We start from the raw sequence: 22,115 nt of genomic DNA on the forward strand, positions 1-22,115 counted from the left end.
GCATTCAGATGTTGAGTACATTTACACGTGGATAGGGTTTATCCACAAACATGACATTTAATATGGAAGGTAGCATGTAAAATTGTCTCTTAGTCCAAATGTGTGCCTGAACTGAAATACCCTGCCTAATATTTTGAATTAAGTATGTTTAAAGAGGTAAAGATGACAGTGCAGTAAACTGGTCTGACTCTCTGCAACAAGATGTGGACACGAGCACCTGCCAGTAGCTGGTGCCAAACACTCGCACCAAACTATTGGTCAGATGGCTAAGCACGGCTCAACCAATGAAATGCTTTGAATACAAAGCAATAAACAACCAGTAGATAGAAACACATTTTTAAAGCAGCTGCAATGTAAATCTGCCTGTCAGATTCAAGCCTCATCAGAAACGGCAACAACCTTTCAAAGCAGCCAAACATGACATGAAACTTAAGTGGAATCAAATGCAGAATCTGCTTTTGTTTTTGTTTTGCACTCCCCCTGCTCTCCAGAGTTATTTGATTCCATGCTAATATAAAAACATTCATTCAAAGAAGGTTTAATATTACATTAACACTGGAGTCTTGCCTTTTCTGGTAAGTAACACAAAATTCTGCAGCTCTATGCAGCTGCACAAAAACCTAGTGGCTGAGTCTCTTCAGTCCAGTAAGCAAGCCAAGTGCAAAATAACAACCAATGGCAGCAAGCCTGAGTAAACCAGTGACTGGTAAAGAAAGTGGGACATTTACACAGGGGAGGGTCAGGAATATTTTGGCTTGGGGGGCAAGTCACTGAAGGACCAGGTATTGATATGTGTATAGTTGTGCATATATTAATATGTACATTTTCAATTTCTATATACTGTACATCAGTGTTTACTGCCACCTATGGACCATGTGTAATAAAAGTACTTTATATATTGGTTATTGGATTGTAATTACGACCTAATAATTATAAAGAATGTATAATTTGTTGTTGTTCATGTGCATTCCGGTTTAATAAATCTGCGCCCTAAAAACTAGAGTGTTTTGTTATTTACTCATAGGCATGTGCCCTACATCTGCACTGTTTACAGCCACCCAGCAACCACCCCTTCTGCCGCGTGCCTTCGGAGAGGGCAAACTGAGTGAAAGACGTCACTATGTTGGGATCACGTTGAAATGTGCATGCTGAGCCTTGCCGCAGCCGTAAATACGAGGCAAACGCGCAACAGAAATAGCCCTGTGCCGTTTTGTACATTGGTAAAGAGATGAGTCAACAAGGTCCACGTAGTCTTCGACTCTTCCAGAGTTTTCTAATTTATCTCATGGCCAGCACCAGCAGATGGAGTTTGCTCTGTTTACTCGTAAGTGGACCTTGAGTTAAGATTTACAAGGTCAAAAAATTAACTTTCATGATAACAATATAAAATGACTACTGATGATGATGATGATGATGATGATAATCAGCAGCAGCAGCAGAAAAGCCACATATTTAAATAATAATTAAAAACCTGCAAGTAATTATTTACCATTACATTTTGCTGAGGATGGACTCAATTTATAACCAGGTATAGACAAAGTAACACCACTGTAACACCTACTCTTTGAACAAACTGCTGATGGGAACTATAAAAACACTAATGTCATTGCGATGCTATTATATGTTTTACGGTCAACTCAACTAGGCCACATTTAGTGCGGGTATGGGCCACGCCCTCTCATGTTCCAGTATGTTTGGAAATGAACACAGGACCAGTCACACTGCAACGTGACCACCGAGCCCCGTGCCGCTAGTCCCGCCCATCTCAGCCAATCAAAACAAGCCGGGGCGGGTCTGGGCGGGGACATTGCCTCATCCTGTCCAATCACGGTGGCTGATATCAACCTTACTTGCCAGACCACGCACTGGCACGTGTATTCCTGCGTGTAAACTGCTGTTGGAGGGACTAACTGAAATGTCTGGAGAGCAAATACTGACCGCTTCGCAAAGACAGTCGATGCTACCGGGATCTATGCTGTTCGTCTTTTAGACTTTTGAGTACCTCATCGCGGAATATCAAATCTTTTTGTTATCGTGAAGCATATCTAAGGTAAGCTGCTAGGGTCTGTCTTGTAGTCGTGTCTGTAGCCGTTGCTTTGCAGCTAACATGCTACTTCGGGCTCCCATTAAGCCAGTGTGTAACATCGTCGTTAACGCTTTATTTAACTGCCTTATATTATAGCCACAGTGTATGTGGTTTGATATTAGCTATGCGCTATTCAGGATTCACAATGAACAGATGAAACCAGTGCTCTCTTTTAACCCTTTAGTTGTCGCTTAATGCAAACTGACACCATCGCAATAGAAAAACATGTAGTAATTATTATAGGTAGAAGAAGTCAACACCACTAGGTTGAATAACTAATTAGAGACTCCGCAATTATTGGTATTCATCCCAGTTTTAAAACCCACTTCTCTTGAACCTGTCAGTTTTAGTTTCTGTGGTGTGGACATGCATGTGGACGTTGCACATTGTAGTAACGTTATCAGGGACAAAATGCTCCACTGTGATAGGTCCATAATGTTCAGTATTTATGTTATGCTTGTTAACGATTACGTGAAACATGTTCTGTTTTTGTTTCTTTGTTTTCTGGCCATCAAACAGTGCAAACGTGACATTATTACACTATTAGTATTATTTTGGCAAAGCCCATTTGATCCATCGTCATCCCACCTCTGATGTTTAGCATTTATGTTGAATTATCTGTTCACAACTTTGATGGAGCTGTTGAAGCAGCTAATATTTATGTTGTAATTACACCAGTTTAATCTGTTCATCTAACTGATAGGGACTTCCAGTTTAGGCTCATAACATACTTGTCGAAGGAAGGGTTGTACAAATTACATGCCTCTAGCCAATCACATGATTGATTGGCAAATGTTGCAACCCACCTATGCCTGTGCTGCTGTGTCTTCTGCAATAGCTGCATGTCTCCTAGATGGGCTGCATCCCAGCAATCCTCTGTCACCCCACCACTGACAGGGTCTCACAATACAAAAAAACCCCAAACATGTTAACAACATGTAGTTATAAATCAGCTATACTGGTGTGGGCTGTTGCTAGTGTGTTCTCAGTCGACCAATTTGAATTCATGTATTTTCACACCCAGCAAGCGACAAGCTGGCATCTATACCAGCATCATCTGTGATGTACAACATTCTGTGGCAGCCCTCTTCCAGCACTATATACACTCTGTGTGGTATGCCATATTTTCTGCTTCACAGTAAATGTTTCACAGGCAGTGTGGCACACCAGGCCATCAATAACAGACCTTAAGGGATGCACAGGAATCTGCGCAGATGCAGCCCTGCAGGTTCTTGCAGATATTGCGCCCCACTGAGTGCCCGGAGTGTGCACAGCAGCTGCATCCAAAAAGTTTACAAAGTAATGTGCTGGACAAGGTTGTAAACAGAAGATTAAAAAAGCTCCAAGTAACCCTCCTCCCCCTAATATGTGACCTGTTAATAAGTCTCACAGAGAGTTGTGGGTGGGCACCATAAAAATGAGTCTTCCATCTTACGCATAAGTAAATTAAATTTGACAGTTTTGATACCAGCGAGCAACAACAGAGGTGTTGGAATCCGCATTAAATATCTCTGATCACATGTATGTGGGAGAGTGACTCAACACACGACAGTAAACGGTTTATAGTTTCCATCACAGTGGTACTTTTAAAATGAGGGATTCACCAGCAGTGCCTAGTTTGGACTCTGATGGGTGAGGCAGAAGAGCTGCAACTGAATGTCCCTCCTGTTTTGGCTTCAAGAGCATTGTTTGTGCCTTCACTTGGCCACAAAAAGTCACAAGACGCTTCCCACTGAATCTCTTTTCCACTGTTAACTGAACTAAAATGCTTTAAAATGGTGAAAAACAAAAGGCTTAAGGCTAAGGAGGACGGAGGGTTTGGTAGTAGAGGAGGTGTCCTTGATGTTCGGGGACAAAACAGTCTGGGCTACCAAATTTACCACAGGCTGCCAGGAAATGGCTCACTGGTGGCTCTTAAACATGCCTGAGGTGGTAGGTTTCTGTTGTTCTTGTTAATGAGGTGTTTTCTTGCAATTTAGAATGATTAATCCCGGGTTTGGTTATAGGATTAGGCATTGAAAGCGGTCATAGCCTCATCCGGTGGTGACTGTTTCTCATTTAGTTTTGATTACATATTTGTTGTGCAGGAGTTGTTCAACAAAGCTAAAAGGAGCGTCCTCCGACACCACTCACTGTGGCCTGGACACGTCTGCATGCTGGTACATGCATGTACATTTATCACAGTGGAAATCATTGATTTGTTGACGGAGACCAAAGAAAAGGAGCACACACAGTTTTACACACACCAACTAGTGGTGATTAATGCAATTATTAGAGGAACATTTTCTACGAATTTTATGACCCTCAGACTCAGTGTCTTTACCTGGCTGAGCAGGTATAGATAATTGATGGATAGTTCCCACTTGCTTGACAAACATTCAAACATAATAGGTGTTACATATACCATTATGGCACACAACAACTGAATCTTTTGTAGTTGGATAGCTTCTGCTATCCGTTGATGATAGAATACCCTAGAATACCCATGACAGAATAAGCTACTAACTTGTAGCAGCTAGATACTATGATGCAGAGAAAGTATGTAAATATTGTGCATGAAATGCCAACATGGAAAAATAACAAAACAAAAAAATGGCAGGAATCCAAGAAGTACCAATAACTGGATAAGACTGGTTGTGGTGTGGTCACAACTTCCAGTGTGAGTGAACATTCAAGCTGCAGAGCTTTGTACATAATCCAAGTTGTTAAAACCTATGTTACAATAACCCAGTTGGAAGATTATGAACTATGTGGTTCAGCTACAGTGGAGCAAAGGGAGAACAACCATGTTGTACCAAGAGGCCACAGAATTTAATTTGACAGACTTAGTTTTTAGAGTAATTGCATTAGATAACATTCGGTGACGGAGACTTAAATTATATTTCAAATTTCAGTTCTATAAATCATTAAAATTGTGTTGTGGGCATGATATATTTTATCTCATGGAAGTACAACAAAAGGCAATGAAAATCTAATTTAGGTATATACTTTGTAATGTTTGTTTAAAATAGAGTAATATAGAGTCTATATCTATATATAGATAGATATGATGTAATTCCTACTACTTCAAGAAGTCGTGTGGCCACGGTGTTCCCTCCACCCAACTCATGTAAAGCGCGTATGTCTTTGTGTCATAAATGTACATAATGTACAGTACCGAGTCTCTCATAGACTCTCATAGTCACTGGCCGTGAATCAGTTCGCGCATGCTCATCGCCTTGCATATTTAAAAGACAAAACCTCGAGGCGGATCTGAGACCAGTCTCTGGCAGCCCTGTCACAGACAGCCTAGCCTCTGCAGGACGCGCTCTCTCATTGGTCGGCGAGCCGACCAATCAGCCGCCGTCGAGGCTCGCAGAAAGCACTGCTGTGTACACGTGCAGGATGTACACCTGATGTAAACCTGATGTACACAGGAAAGCACGACGGCACAGAGCTGCAAACTGGACAATTCCACATGGAGCGGTGTGCATTTATGCTGCGGAGGCTCAGACTGCCGAATGAAACGAAACGGTAGTGCTTTTCTTTAACGGGAATGAATAATATAAACACGTCGTGATGCGGGGTGTTGTGATCGAGAAGCAGAGAAGTTCACATGTTCACGCACGGAGCTACGCCACACCTTCATTCAGTCTCTGTCTGTACACTGCAGTAGGGAAGTGTTTGTTTCATATTATCTTGAGTTCGTTTTGTACAAGCAGTGTCTTTCTTGTGATATTGTGTCGGTATAGTCTGTGACACAGTGACTGTACTGTAGCTGTTATTGATATTATATAGCACACTTCCCTATGTAGTGCAGAATGTTTTGATATATATATTTACATTAAAAAGTAAAAAGAGTATTGCAGAGAATTGCTTGTGATTCATATTCAAGTCAGAGCTTCTCTACTAAATGAAAGGAAAACTTACTGGGTTACAACTTTTATATAGACATGGTATATGTGTGTGTCCTGTGGTCCCATGCTGCAAATATTTAAACAAAATATAAACAAAGACTGTCACATTCAGTTACATTGACTGCAACTAGGGCTGCAATAATGATTATATTAGTTGATCGACTAATCAATTAATTGAGTCATCATTTCAGCTCTAACTGCAACTCCCAGGTTCATTCTGTGCATGTCAGCAACTGGATACAGTTTTCTTTGGTCTCTAGCTAACAGAAGAGGGTTGTTCATACTAATAAGTGCACACTTAAGACTGTTCTGGCCACAAAATTAGCATGCAGTTTCTTCTCGTGTGCAGTTTCTCTTAAGAAGGAAGTGTATTTATCTTATCTTATCTTATCTTATTTTTATTCTTATTCTTATTTTACCTTTTATATTCTACTTATTTGTTATCAAAACAATAGCACCTTCAGACCACAGCAAATTCCTTGTATGTTACTTGGCTTGTGTCACGGTTCTGAGTAGGGCTGCTATTTATTTAGATTATTGATTAAACTGGCAATTGTTTTCCAGATTGATTGGTTAATCATTTCGTTTATAAAATGTCAGAAAATAGTGAAATGTGCCCATTTAGACGCCAAAGGTACACTTTTTTGGGCACGCTTTTACAGAATTTACACTGATATAAAAAAGTGAAAAGCAGCAAATCCTCACAATTGGAAAAACTTGAAGTAGGGAATGTTTGACATTTTTTGCCGGCCAGGAGATCACACTATAACAGGTTGTATAGGCCTCAATTGAAATGGATGAGAGACTGAATGAATATTTGCAGGAGAGCAGTGTAATTAAAACGTACTCCACCTTGACTCGTCACCGCCCAACCCAGCAGCAGATGTTTCAGAGACCCTGGCGGTGATGTTTTGCCTCTGTGTCACCCTGACGCTCCCAACATGCATTTCTCAAAGAACATGATTCACTTGGCCTTTTCTGAATTTGGCAACATGGGGCAGTTGAGAGCCATGCAAATCAGTTACAGAAGGTGGACATGAGATTGAGTGCACTTATATACAAATATATTCAAAAAGTAGCATGCATGTTGGCCAGCACTGACCATCTTATAATCAGCAGGCCATTTTCCATATGCTTTCCCACACTAAGATAGACGCTATCTTGCATAGTCGGAGATTGGTCTTACTGAGAGCATTTCCTGTGAATGATTTGAGCGAGTGGTCAGCATAGTGGCTCAGTGGCTAGCACTGTTAGCCCACAGTCACGGGTTTGGGCATGGTGGTGTGGAGCTTACATATTCGCCTGGTGTCTACTTCCTCCCACAGTCCACAAACATGTTACATGAACTGGAAACTCGAAATTGCCTGTAAATGAGAATTTGTCTGTCTATGTTTTAGCCATGCCTGTCACCCAACGCATGCTGTGATTGGCTGCAGCAGCGGTTCAGAAATTTGAATTTGGGGATGCACCGTCTTAAGCAAGTGGCCCACTTCAGTTGGCTTAGCAAGTGGGTTGGTGGACCAGGTATTCTAGTAGCCTGAGCACAGTTCCCCACCACCTCCACCCACAGCCATGTGTCTTTGCCATCACCCGTGGAAGTATGCATGGATGCCAGCCTGCCTTGACGCCCACTCACGCCCTGCTTGCATATTTCCCAATCATAATTGCTCCTTCCCCCACCTAGTTCAGCCATAACACACACACACACACACACACACAGTTTGTCATGTGCCAGTGTGCATCATCCATCTGACCAAACATAATGCTGATTAGCATTTCAAGATGCAAGGCAGCTATGTTGCATTGAGGCAGGATCACACGAATTTGTTGAACTCAAATACCTGCAGTTGTTAACCACTTTCCTCTTGTTACGTTTTGCTCGAGTTATTTCCGTGTAATGAGTTGCATTTGTCATTAGCTGTCCCGCCTGCTATCCTCTTGTCGGATCTAAATGGCAGTCCCTGAACCTGTCCACTCAGCCATACTGGGCTGTTGCGTCAGGACAGGAAGCCAGGGTGTGTTTGAGCTGTCAGTGCAGGAACATAATTAAATATGTCCTGAACAAATTCTGCATCAAAAGCATCACTGCACACCTAAGGGAGGCAGGTAAAGGGGGTATGGGGCAGCTAGGTGCATAAAATTAAAAGGTTTGACGACTGAGGGCTGGCCTGTGTCTTCTTCTGGTTGCGTCTGCAGGGCTTAAAAGATTATGTGGCATCTCCCTCACCAAAGGAATAAATAGCACTAGACGTTCACTTGCGTAGGTGGTGGCCATATATAAACTTTGAGATACTATTAACATGCAAACCTTAATTTATAACAACCCTCTGATGGTGAGCTTTGTTTCGTCCTCCTGGTGTTCTGTTTGTTTTGACCGTCCTCTGAGTAAAAGGGGACTTAACTATGACGACTAACAAATGTCCCATGTAATTAGGCCATGTTCATCTGGTCTATATTCAGATGCATTCATACGCACTTGTTGCATGCAAATAGGTGTAGGAGATTATTGTCTGTTCCCAAGATGAGGTGATTGTTTTCTCTAGATAATCTGGGTAAAAGGCTAACAGCTGGGCAATCGACAACCACATGGACTCCTGACAAACATTCAGTCCACACCACGAGGCAGTGAAAACATTTCATGGCCATATTTGAGTCCTCCTTGGAGGCCAACACGATAAACTGATGATAAGCATTTCTTTTTTTGTCTTTTCATAGCTGTAGTCAAGTCAGTTTCATTAGCATAGCCCATTATCACAAATCACAATTTGCCTCAAGGGGGTTTACGGTCTGTACAGCATACAACACTTATACAGCAGCCGTCCTTGGGAGATACTGGACCATGACAAGCATTTTGTTACCCTGCAGCTAAATATTTTTCCTTCTCTTTCTCTGTCCATGTGTCTCTTTTTCTGTCATCTCAGGTGGCCTTTAGCACCTAGAGCAACACATCTCTGAAGAGGCGAAGACCAGATACAGAGTGAAGAGATAGTTCTTTTGCTCTCACCGAGAGCTGTTTTTCTCACTCTCCCTCACAATCTCCCATCCCATCTGTCGGAGCACGTATGCCAAGGCTGTTTCATAAGCAGAGATTCATATCTTGTCTGCGCTACTTTGAGTGACACTTTATCTCAAGATCATTGCTGTGTTTTTGGAAAGGCAGCCGTTGCTTTTTGGTCATTTGCAGGATTTCTTTAAAGAAGATCTGCACTTTTTGAAAACCCTCATAGAAGGGGCTCACAGCCTAAACGCTTCAACAGCTTTTTTTGCAGGAGAAACGATGAATTTCTCTCCTTAGTTCTTTTAAACAACCAACAACCATGATTCACCTGTGTATAAATAGTAGTCCCACTTAAACTAAAGTTGTTCCTATTTTCGCCTCGGCTGACGTCTTAAATCTGCACCAGCCTCATCCTACTCTATTATGAGTTATGACAACTCCAAAGCAACGCCCAGCTGCAGCACTCGGGGACGAGTGGCAAGGGCCGAAGAGAAAGACAATGACCAGGAAGCAGAGTCAGAAGGGTTAAACTCTCTGGAAACTAGCAGTGGTCAGCCCAGTGCCAATGTCACCGCTCAGGTGCAAGGGCGTGGAGCTGGAGGTGGCTCATCTCCCAGTGGAGGGTCGGGATCTGGAAGTTCGTCCGGAGACCAAAGGGGGCCCAACTCCGACGATATGGACGGACTCTCCAGTGGGAACGACTCCGGGGAGAGGGAAAGCGAGGGGGGGATGGAGACAGAGAACAGGTCACATGGGCACCAGTCCACTCGCAGCTCCCACAGCTCGTCAAACGGCAAGGACTCTGGCATGATGCTGGAAACCACTGAGAGCAACAAGAGGTAAGAGACAGAAATCCACATTAGATTCTTTTGTACATTCTGAATGAATTGCTTTTTATGCTTTGTCTTTATTTTCTTACTCAAGCACTCTTCAGCATGACACGCACGCCCATACTGTTGAAATTAAAACTCCTCAATTCCAATGTTAATCCTCAAGTGTTAGGCTACAATAGGTATCCCTCCAGATTGTAAAGAAAGACAGAGTTTGATTACACAAAGAACTTAGACATACAGACACATATTATTAGGTTTATTTCTTGTTGGGGGCAGTCCTTCACATGCGACTGCACATGCTAACAGTACATATGTCAGTACAGGCACACACATATCACTTCTTCTGTGTGTAAAATGTCATTCACCGTAATCTTAACTGTCCCTCCTCTCCCAGCTCCAACTCCCAGAGCCTCTCACCTCCCAGCGGTTCCCTGGCCTACAGCCTGCTGTCGACCAGCTCGGAGCATGACCCCCCTTCCACCTCTGGCTGCAGCAGCGACCAGTCGGCCAGGGTCCAGACCCAGAAAGAGCTGATGAAGGCCATCAAGGAGCTGAAGCTCCGCATACCAACTGAGCGCAAGGCCAAGGGCCACTCCAGCACTCTACATGCACTTAAATACGCACTGCAGTGTGTCAAACAAGTCCGAGGTAAGGGGGTGTTTTTGTTTGTATTTTCTTCTCCTTCACCTTTTTCCTGGTTAGTGATGCATTTTAAGCCCCTGCCTCTTTCTTTTGTTTCTCTCTGCGTACGTTCTGTTTACTGCAGTTTGTAATTCTATCTGTACCTATATTCACACCCTGACTGATTTCATTTTAAACGTTTCCAGCCAACAAAGAGTACTATCATCAGTGGAGTGTAGAGGATTGTCACGACTGCAGTCTGGACTTGTCTACCTTCACAATTGAGGAGCTTGACAACATCACCTCAGAATACACCCTCAAAAACACTGTAAGTTTCTACAGCTATTATTTTACTCTCTTACTGCTTCATAAAACTTAATATTTTTTTCTTTTAAGTACCTCATACTATCTGAGTTTTGATGTTTGAGGAAACTTTTCATACTAGTATCTTATTACTGCAGTTAGTGAGCCATGGATATTATCTTTTTTTTTTTTTTACTTTTTTTACCCTCTGGTATAAAATGTAACTGAATGCAAAGGAACATTCAGTCACGGTCAGGTTCAGTCACATGGCCTTGAATGCCACAAAGATTTATGAGAAACTCATAACACACTTTGATCCCGATTAATCGATGCTGCATTTATTTTTCTGCAGGCTTTGTAAAGAACTTACAGTTGAATTGTAAAATATTTTATCCAGCATTCTAGTTTTGCTAGTCCTAGCTTTTAAAAAGATTATTTTTACAAGGAACTTCTTCTTGGCTTGTGTTTTATAAAAAGCCCTCTTCACACTTCCTGAAGTCAGTAACAGAAATTGATACCACTGATTTAACGAATACCACCTTGCCAAAGAATTATCTGATTGACAGGTTGTTGAAGATGTCTCACTAAACTCCTCTACCTTCCTCTTGTTTTTTCCAGGACACTTTCTCCATGGCCGTGTCATTCTTGTCAGGGAAGGTCGTGTACGTGTCACCCCAGGGCTCGTCCCTGCTGCGCTGTAAGCCCGAGTGTCTCCAGGGGACCATGTTTTCGGAGCTTTTGGCCCCGCAGGACGTCAGCACTTTCTACAGCAGCACAGCACCTTGCCGCCTGCCAAACTGGGCCTCCTGCATCGGTTCAGGTGAGCTGAGCCAGAGTAAAATTGGTATTGTTAGGGTTAGAAAATGTGTATTCTTTGTTGAATGTCTTTGTACTATTTCCTGACTCTTTCTCCAACTCTATTTCCTACCAGCCTCTCCAGTCGATTGCACCCAGGAGAAGTCCATGTTCTGTCGAATCAGTGCGGACCGGACACAGGGCTACGAGATGCGCTACTCCCCCTTTCGCCTCACGCCCTACCAGCTCACCATCAGAGACTCGGACGCTGCTGAGCCACAGCCCTGCTGCCTGCTCATCGCAGAGAAGGTCCACTCTGGATACGAGGGTATTTGTCATTTTACTACATCTGTATTTATGTGAGCGAAGGGGACACATGACCATAATAACGTCATTAAGTTATAAAAAGGTGGAGTCACTAAGTGCCTTCTTGCTTAAACTGAGCAGAAGTCAGTTATTAGTAAAACAGAGAAAAGAACTGATGAAGCCAGTGCTGATATAAAGTTGTGCTCCTCGCCATGTTTTTCATTGTGGCTGTGCAGCGCTGATAATGTGATGTCACAGTAACCCAGGCAATCAGATTTGACCTATTTGAGTATCAAGAGGAGATTCTTCTCGCATGTAAATGTAACCTCTGTAGAAGGCGGACTCCATTTTTGTCATTTGTTTCTATAGAGCAGCTTTCCACATGATTATGAACTTTCCTCATCATTACTCATATAATAACACACTTGAAACTGTAAAATAAAATGATCTGTGTGACTGCGTCTCTCTCTGCTTTAGATCACCATATTTCTCTGAATTATATGAATTCTGAATAAACCTATATTTACCTCTTTATATATCTATATAGATATATATAGATATATATATGCAGAATCTATTCTAGTCTATTTGACAGTTTATCAGTCAGCTTGTCCTCAAAACATGCTTTTCATCTGTTGCATCTGTGTCCTCTGTGCCTCTCAGCTCCTCGTATCCCTCCGGACAAGAGGATCTTCACCACCAGTCACACTCCCAGCTGCCTCTTCCAGGAAGTTGACGAGAGGTCAGTTACCAAACCTCTGATACCATGGTTACTGCTGTGTTGTGTTCTGGCCACAGTGTTTTGAAATGATCATGATATGGTTGAATAATATCAGATCATGGGCTGTTTGCTTTAAATTGGTGTTTTTTGGCCATTGTTTGCTGCTTAAACGACTCTTTTATTCACCACTGTTCATCTGTGAATATTTAGTTGTAAACTGATCTGTTTACAGCTCTTGAACGATAACAAACATACTGTTACTGTCTTAACAGTGTGTGAATATATTGTGTTTGCAGGGCAGTGCCATTGTTGGGCTACCTGCCTCAGGACTTGGTGGGAACCCCCACCCTGCTCTACATCCACCCTGAAGACAGACCCATGATGGTTGCTATACATGAGAAGAGTGAGTCTTTTTAGCACTAAGCTCTGTCTGAACATACTGTAACTTCTATTCAGATATGTCATATACTGGAAAATGTGTGCTTTCTGCATGAATCTTTTCTTTCTTTTCTTCCTACTGGTCTTGTATTTACATTTTTCTTGTACTATTGAGTCAGAACTATTGAAATTACAGTATTTTGTTAGAATAAATCTTTCATACCTTCCATATAAGTGTCTTTATTCCGTCTCAACTTTCTCATATATGTCTGCACTGTTGTCTCCCTTCAGTCTTTCAGTTTGCGGGGCAGCCGTTTAAATATTCACCCCTGAGGATGTGCGCCCGCAACGGGGAGTATCTGACCATCGACACCAGCTGGTCTTCCTTTGTCAACCCCTGGAGCCGCAAGGTGGCATTCATCGTAGGACGCCACAAAGTCAGAACGTAAGAATGCTGCCAGAGCACTAATAAACAAACACTCATAAACACTTAAACATAACAAATAGTCATCTTTACATTTCTCCAGCCTAACCTCAGAAATCTGTCCCCAAAAGTGGCAGCTAATCTGACTTTTTTTCTCCCGTCTGCAGGAGCCCTCTGAACGAAGACGTGTTCACAACACCTCAGGGCTACGAGAGTCGGGTCACCACGCCCGATGTCGTCCAGCTGAGCGAGCAGATCCACCGGGTCCTGGTGCAACCGGTGCACAGTGGCGGGTCTCAGGGTTACAGCTCGCTCGGGTCCAGTGGCTCGAGAGGGTCCCGGCGGTCACACCAGCAGCACCTCAGCGCCTCGTCCAGCGACAGCAACGGCCCCGCCATGGACAAGGCTGCCGCCACGGTTGCTGTGCACAAACCGGTGAGTCTGAGCAACCAGAAGTTTTAGGTCTAACTACATGTACTTTATTTGTTGGTACTTATTCCACAAGACACAACATAATTCATCACCTTTTAATGGTTACCTAGCAAAATGTGACTTTTTCTATTGTCATGTTACATCATACTTAGGCTGCAGTTTGCACAATGTCAAATATCTTGCTGATTCAACATGAGGACAATGGAAAATGATTCACAGCCGTGTCTGTTTAACGAGTCTGATGTTGTTTTGTTTTTCCAGATGACGTTCCAGCAGATCTGCAAAGATGTTCACATGGTCAAAACTAACGGACAGCAGATGTTTATTGAGTCCCGTAACCGGCCACTGCCCAGAAAAAGCGCCAGCACAGGTAAAATAAAAATTACAGTTACATGCAATATAACTATACTATACTGTGTAAGTCAAACAACAATGGATTGCAAATACAAAACAGAAATATGGGGTTCATTAATTTTAGCATCTTTAGTATCTTCTTCCAAGTTATGAATTCAGAAATTAAAAGTAATATTCATCTCTGGTTAAAAAAAATTAATAAAAAGTTGTTTTAATGAGAACCGCTCATCTAAAGTTTCCATTTCCTGTTGCTTTCTGCACTTCATCCAGGCCCTACAAGCATCAGAGCCGTCACTAGTGACCCAATCAGAGGTCTGATAGCTGACCTGACGAACCCACCCAAAGCTTTGGTCCCTGCACCGCTTGGACAGAAGGAGCCCCCTACTGGTTACTCCTACCAGCAGATCAACTGTCTGGACAGCATCATAAGGTGTGTGCACAAGCCTAAAGCCAATCTTTCTTATCATTTGTTTTGGTTATTAATTAATTAATTACTCATCCAACAACGATACTCTGACTCTGCACAGGTACTTGGACAGCTGTAACATTCCTAACACGGTTAAGAGAAAGTGTGGCTCCTCCTGCACTTCCACGTCTGATGACGAGAAACAGCAGGAGGCCAGTGGCAATAACAAAGGTACCTTTAATTAATTACCTACTGGTTTGGTTTCTTTACATAGATAATAATTTAGTAATAAGGCAGGTATTTCTCTGACATGTGCCTTACACACATCTCTGATCCATTTATTTAAGTCCAACATTATCCCTATTTTTTTGTGTGTATTTACCAACAAAAATACTGATAGAATCTTATTCTTGTTGTTGAATATGGATTTTCTTTTATGCAGCATCCTTGATTTGCCTCATGAGAGCCTACATATTCACCAATCACCAATAAGCATGCCTGTCCGTGTGTTTGTATGTGCTTGTCTAGCCGGTATACAATAATTACTGCAATTGAACTTGTTGAACTTGTTGTCTCTGCAGGTGGTTCAGTTAGCCTCGTAGGTGAACCACCTTCTCTGCCCCCACTGACCATGGCCGCAAAGGCAGAGAGTGTAGCCTCAGTCACGTCCCAGTGTAGCTTCAGCAGCACCATCGTGCATGTGGGAGACAAGAAGCCTCCTGAGTCAGGTGGGAAATCAACACTCACACTCTCTGAATCCTCTAGTGCGTGTTACTCCGCAGGTTGTTTCTTTGAAATGACAAAGTTTGACGTCCTTGCATGTCTTAAAAAAAGGCCTCCATTATAATTACGGCTGGACTTTGAGTTTAGTCTCAAAATCTTTTTCACAGGAGCCTTACTTTTTATGTTGACCAGTCACAGTCTTGATACTGTTTTCTTATTTTACCTTCTGTGCTTTTTTTGCAAAGAAAACTGACCAAAAAGTGTTTTTGATATTTTAAAAGTCTCAAGAATTATCTTGCAGAAACCTGTAGCCGCATGATAAAACTGCAGATTGCAGGTAATCTCGTGAATGCCTCCGTTTCTCATCTTGGTTTATCCTGGAATTTTTCTCTTTTAAGTTTCTCTATTGTCTCTTTTACTGTCTGTTTTTTCGCTTTACCCAAAGATGTGTTCTGCAGTTTCCACTTTCTTTTTTTGTCTTTTTAAAGTGAGACTATGTACCTTTTGTTGGAGAATGTTAAATGTGAAAATGTAGTGTAACAGTAGAGTCTTAGAGTCAGCAAACTAATACTGTAATGTCTATCTACCGCTGTCTATATCTATCTTTAAGTTTGCTAACATTAGCCACCATTAGCTACTGGTCACACCAGACCAAGTAAGGCTGTAGCAACAAAGTCCATGAGTGTATTGAATTGAACAAGACTGCAATTTATTGCGTATGAATTTAACCTTTCATTTCTCAGAAGAAGAATGTGTCATTTTCTTTCTAAAGCTACATAGTCTCACTTTAATGCTCTTAACACTCCTCCATGTGTTTCCTCTGCCATAGACATCATCATGGAGGAGGCTCCTACAGCTCCCACACTTGCTCCTCCTACAGTTATGCCAACTCGTCCTGCCAGCACAGCCATCACCCCTCCTCCTCTCCCTCTCCCTCCTCCGCCTCCTCCCCCTCAAGCCACTCCGCCGGAGAGGGACAGCTGGAGAAGTGGAAGTGTGGGCGGAGGTGGAGGAGGCCGGATGGGTCTGACAAAGGAGGTGCTATCTGCCCATACCCAGCAGGAGGAGCAGGCCTTCCTTGACCGCTTCAAGGACCTCAGCAAGCTGCGTGTTTTCGATCAGACGGCATGTTCGAATCTGCGCTGCCACACTCCAGCTGCCAACCCTCTGTCACGAGGTAGGGCCACACTGCTCCCACCAGCTTAACACACGCACACACGTATATACATTACACATTAATGTTAATAGATTGTAAAAATGTTGCTTAATTCAGTGCCTCCTTCTCTTTCCCAGGAGTGCGTTGTTCTCGGGATTACCCAGCCGCAGGAAGCAGCACCGGTCACAGACGTGGTCGTGGCGGGAAGAGACTCAAGCACCAGGAGTCATCTGACCAGCACAGCTCTCTTGGCCTGAGCGGTAACCGCCATGACCCCAGAACCGGCACAGTTCCTGTGCCCCTCGACATGCCTCTCGGACCCCCAACAAACTCCTCTTCCTGGCAGTCTGTAGGCTCCCAGGCCAGCATTCCCTCTGCCCCTTTCGCTCCTGGTATGCTTCCAATCTACCCCGTTTACCCACCACTCACACAGCCCTTCCCCCAGCCCGTTCCAGACCCATCACGTTTCCCCCCTCCCCAGATAGTTCCTCCCATGATGGCCCTGGTTCTGCCCAACTACATGTTCCCCCAGATGGGAGCACCTATCTCTCAGCCAGGCGCCACCCCCGGACACTTCTACAATCCGAACTTCACATACCCTGTCGCCACCCCGGCTGCTGTCCCCACCGTTCTTTCCAATCCCTTACCCATTCCAGGCACTTGCGTCCAGTCTCGTAGCAGCACCCCCCAGTCCTACAGTCAGACGCCTGCTGAACGTGAGGGTGCAGAGTCCCCCCTCTTCCAGTCTCGATGCTCCTCTCCCCTCAACCTGTTGCAGCTGGAGGAATCACCAAGCAACCGGTTAGAGGTCGCCACTGCCCTGGCAGCATCACAGCAAGCCACACCTTCTGTGCAGGGTGGTGCGGCCGGGGGACAGAGCTCAGCCAATCAGGGGATCTCTGATGATACCTCCAAGGAGAATGAGAACGTAAGTACATAGACGTTTAGGGTAGGATACCGTTTTGTCATTTGAAATGTGTCTTTATTTGATGGAAGATTTTAATGTGTGCTCTCGTTTGTCTTTTTTCCATCATTAGGGTGAAACTAATGAGTCCAACCAAGATGCCATGTCCACCTCCAGCGACCTGCTGGATATGTTGCTGCAGGAAGACTCCCGCTCAGGCACCGGCTCAGCCGCCTCTGGTTCAGGGTCTTCAGGCACAAGGTCCTCTGGTTCAGGCTCCGGCTCCAACGGCTGCAGCTCCTCTGGCACCAGCGGCACCAGTAAGTAGATTTTTAGTCATTTAAGAGTCATGGGTCATCCTGACAGTGCAGGCTGTTGTGACTCTTTACTAAAATCACTTCCAGGATAATAGATCTCAAGAGGCAATTTTCCTGGAGAGAAATCGTTGAAATATGTTTTTATATTTCAAACAGTTCCTTGATATATAATTAAACAAACCTTACACATTCTATACCCAGGGAGGGAAAGAAACTAAAAAAAATGAAATACAACTCCCCAAAATACAAATTTTAATGCCACTACCTCTGCTAAGCAACCAAAAAAAAAACCTAAATGTTGTTTGGATCATAGACTGCAAATAAAAATCACTTTTCTCTCCTAACAGTTAATTCTCAACTTTCATTTCCTTATCCCTCCAGGCAGCAGCCAGGGCAGCCACACCAGCAAGTACTTTGGCAGCATTGACTCATCAGAGAACGATCATTCCCGCAAACAGCCTGCAGGGGGCAGCAGTAGTGCTGGGGGAGATGGTGGCGAGGAGCAGTTCATCAAGTGCGTCCTGCAGGACCCCATCTGGCTGCTGATGGCCAACACTGATGACAAGGTCATGATGACCTATCAGCTGCCTGTCAGGTACGACACTGGGCAAACTGTGTAAAGAGCTTGGAGCATCCCTGCCATCCAGTAGACACACGGCAGCTTGTTGGGCAAACTTAGCTGACCTGTTTTCTCTGTTCCCATATAACAGGGACATGGAGACTGTGCTGCGACAGGACCGTGAGGCCTTGAGGAGCATGCAGAAACATCAGCCACGCTTCACAGAGGAGCTGAAGAGGGAGCTGAGCCAGGTGCACCCCTGGATCCGCACGGGCCGCCTGCCCAGAGCCATCAACATCTCTGTAAGTACACTGCAACTCAACCCTGAAAGGGTCAGAGAATTAATTATTGTTTAGATACATCAAGTAGACAACAACACATGGACAGGAAATAATCAGTTTCTCTCTGGTTTCTCTCAGGGCTGTGGAGGCTGCAAGTCTCCCGCCTCTGTGACTCCCGCCACTCCATACGATGTGGAGATCCACGAGATGGAGCTGTGCAGCGTGCTGAAAGCTCCAGGGGAGGGCGCCAGCAAGGACAAGAAACATCTTTCAGAGACAGCCATGGATGAAGCTCACCCAGAGGAGGAAGAGGAAGAAGAAGAAGAGGAGGTAGAAGAGAAAGGAACCAAAACACAAGACAACAACGAAGACATGGCATCAGAGGAGCAGAGAGCGACCTCAGAGGCCGTGAAAGAAAAGGCGTCTCACATGACACACTAAGAAGGTGGCCAAAGATAAAGAACACTCTCATGACCCTTTCTGCGCTGATGCAGGAAATGTGCACCTTCCAGAACTTTGTGCCCAAAACAACATTACACAGGGTGTAAGTTGTTAAAATGGGATTTGGTGGGACATTAAAAAAGGTGCTCATTGATCGAGACAACTTCCATTTATTGTGTGACAGGTCAGGCAGGACACTTGGCCCTGTTAACTCTTTGTGAAGTCTGACATCGGCACACCAGGCATGTTGTATGACTGCATATTAAATGCCTTGGAAACCACATGACATGCGCACTCACTTTTAGAGAGTCGATTAGTACTGTTTTCCTCTCACCTGTCCTTGGCATATTTATTAAAGTTGTAAGATAATCAGAGAGGACTGAGGTGAATGTGTGACAAAAAAAGGCGCCTTTACATAAAGATGGATGTTCTTCACCGCAGTGTCCTCCTTGACGTTTTCATCTCTCCTGTTCAGGGTTCAGCTCACGGGGAAAGAAGGAGTTTCTGTAACTTTTCTTCTTGTCGAATGTTTCCTAGGTTGTCTGGGGTTCTGCTCCCACCTAGATTTCTCTCAAAGACAGACTTTTTTTGTTGTTGTTTTTTTTTATGTAAAAAGTTTCCCCCAACTAAGGAAAAAACTACTTTCACCCAATAGACAAAATGTACAGCAAGAACCTGGTTTATTTTGTAAACATTGTGTATATTTTTATACTTTCATCTACTGCAAATAGAGAGAGGATTAATGCCCAAAAGAGTGTCTGTACTGTAAAAAGTGTATGTGAAAATCCAGGATGGAAATCTTATCGGACAGAAAAAACAATCACTTCAGTCGCTGAAACAGAGATGGTGTTTCTCGTGACATAGGGATCTAGTTGCTTTACTTGAGCGACGCACAGTTAACCGCGGGGCAGCGTGGCAATCACCTAGAGGCTGACATGGACTTTTAAAAATGGTTTCCCTTCGGCCGGGCATTAGTTTGTGCATTCATGTGGCCTCCCCACAGTGAGAACTGAACAATGCCGCTCTGAGAAATGATTCTCTCACAAACATCAGACAGTATTCCCCCAAACTGCTTGCACACCTTAAGGAGCTGTGAAGCCTTCAGCGGAGGGAGAGCTTTTGTGTTGCCAGTGCTTGCTCATGGTGGTAAGTGGATTTGAAAGTGAAGGATGGAACTCTTCACTAAACAGCCATGAGAGTTTGGAGAGTGTTTACTATCTTCTCTTTTCCTCTCTGTCCCTTTCTCTTCCTCTCTGTGGCACTGTTCTGGTCATGTGATATCCTATGCTTTATGGCGTAAGTGGTGTCTGCAACAGTTTCTAAATATTTTTGTGAAATTCTTTGTACAAAAAAAGACAATAAAACGACTGAAAAGCCTTTAAATGTGAAGTCTGATCTTCTTTTTTTTCCCCTGCTGCAGTTAGTTTTATGATTACATCTCTTTGCAGTCTATTTTTGTTGGTGGGTGTTTTGCAGCAGTTGGCCTGGATACACAGAAGTGTCCAGAATGAACTGGAAGCAGAGAGCAGATCAGGGCAGCTACTCCATTTACTGAACCACAGTCTCCTTCTATTTAGCTATTCAGCTGTGGTTTCTACCCAGAGTGGTCACCGCAGCTTAAAAAAGACAAAAGGCATGCCCTCGTTTAGACAAAGCAGCAAAGTTGACTTCATTGCACATTATGATTAGAACAATGACGACAAAGATTGTAATGTGCGTGGTTCATTGTGTGAGAGAGCAGATGTTAATAAACTACCTTGAAAGTTTATTTAAAGTAATATTACGAGTATTAAAACCAACTTTTTTTTTTTTTTTTTTACAATAATTATAGGCTTTTTCCTGCCAAAACAAAATACATTTTGCAGTAGATTTTAGCATATTTAAAGTCTTCCGTATTTACTTTCCAGTGTCCCGTGTGAGTTCTATTTTGTTTTTGGTTGAACGTACTGGATTTTTCATTCTTTCCTGCAATTAAAACTGAACTATTCACCAACTACTTACTCTCCACCACCGTGAATCGTGTGGAAAGAAATTTAATCATCATAATCAGAGTAAATTGCACGTGTTTGCCCAGGTAGGTTTCAAAAATAAGAGTCTACAGATATGCCAGCAGTTCAGTGAGGCTGTATCTAGGCACAGCTGAGCTTTAAGCTAAATGCTAACATCAGCATTGCTAACATACACACAACAACAATGCTGACAAGCTGATGTTTAGCAGCTAATTAGCACTAAACACAAAGCACAGTGGAGGCTAATTGGAATGAGTTTGGTTTCTGACTGAATACCTGCAAAACTTAAGTATTGGACAAATAAAATAGTTTTTTTCATTAACAGCACCTCAAAATATATACACAGTTGGGGACAAAGAACATAACAGTGGGGTCCAAAAGTCTGAGACCACTAGTCAACATACTTCTATTTTGCATTTGTTTTGAATATAAGACTATTTTTTTCATTACTCATGATAATATCAGCTTAACAATTTGAGTGAAAAGTTTAATCTTTGAAAAATGTACAGGAATTTCAGAAAGTCTTGTTGTGTTTGGTATGTCCCCCTTTTGCTTGAATGACAGCATGCACTACAGCTGGCATGGACCTGATGACATCCACAGTAAAATGTTGGTATTTCTTAGCCAACCCCAAGCGTTTGGCCTTGTTTCCCCCTCTAAGAAGTGGTTTAGAAACTGCTACTCGTCCTCTTAGACCACTACAAGACAGCCTTCTTTTGACAGTATTTTTGCCTATTGGAGTCTTGCATCCTTTATTTAGTTAATTCTGTATCTGATGAAGTTGCTTTTCTATCTCTCAGGGAAATGAGCTTGATGTATTGATCCTCTGATGGTGTGGTCACTTTTAGTCTGCCTGATGCTACTTTATATGCAATTGCGCCGCCTCTAAAATGTGCTTTGCGTTCTGTCTGCACACACTATACGATTCATCCTCTGGGGACCATGAATGTCTGTACAAATATTCATGGCAATCCGTCTGATGGTTGTTGAGATATTTGTGTCTGGACCACAGTGGTGCACCAACAGAACGACATTGCCAAACACAGATGCCTTGTCGCCAGCGTGGCTTGTAGCTGGTGGTGCAGTGAAGAGGTCATTATGCAACAGTGGCACTCTGTCCATCAGCACACACACCTGCAGAAACATGCATTTTCCATATATTCCATTACTCT

At 43.3% G+C, this 22,115-nt stretch overlaps 1 protein-coding gene across 1 annotated transcript; it reads left to right on the plus strand.

Annotated features, from left to right (window-relative positions):
* Window positions 1–1,913: 1,913 nt before the first annotated feature.
* On the plus strand, window positions 1,914–20,311 carry per1b (period circadian clock 1b). The gene is made up of 20 exons (XM_070930021.1): window positions 1,914–2,050; window positions 8,904–9,819; window positions 10,208–10,461; window positions 10,641–10,762; window positions 11,356–11,557; window positions 11,669–11,860; window positions 12,502–12,580; window positions 12,856–12,962; window positions 13,229–13,382; window positions 13,529–13,796; window positions 14,055–14,163; window positions 14,418–14,577; window positions 14,675–14,784; window positions 15,135–15,281; window positions 16,106–16,453; window positions 16,570–17,360; window positions 17,470–17,656; window positions 18,035–18,248; window positions 18,364–18,514; window positions 18,632–20,311. The coding sequence occupies exons 2-20, from the start codon at window positions 9,404–9,406 to the stop codon at window positions 18,932–18,934; spliced, it is 4,314 nt and encodes a 1,437-aa protein (XP_070786122.1). The 5' UTR covers window positions 1,914–2,050; window positions 8,904–9,403; the 3' UTR covers window positions 18,935–20,311.
* The last annotated feature ends 1,804 nt before the right edge of the window (window positions 20,312–22,115 follow it).

This window comes from Enoplosus armatus, chromosome 23 (genome assembly GCF_043641665.1).
Source record: "Enoplosus armatus isolate fEnoArm2 chromosome 23, fEnoArm2.hap1, whole genome shotgun sequence".
Lineage (NCBI taxonomy): Eukaryota > Metazoa > Chordata > Actinopteri > Centrarchiformes > Enoplosidae > Enoplosus > Enoplosus armatus.

Excerpts from the sequence above, each read along its gene's own strand:
- per1b (XM_070930021.1), top strand. The coding sequence starts at position 9,404 with ATGAGTTATGACAACTCCAAAGCAACGCCCAGCTGCAGCACTCGGGGA. Across the intron at positions 13,383-13,528 it reads GGACGCCACAAAGTCAGAAC|GAGCCCTCTGAACGAAGACG; the intron begins GTAAGAATGCTG and ends TCCCGTCTGCAG. Across the intron at positions 18,249-18,363 it reads ACCTATCAGCTGCCTGTCAG|GGACATGGAGACTGTGCTGC; the intron begins GTACGACACTGG and ends CCCATATAACAG.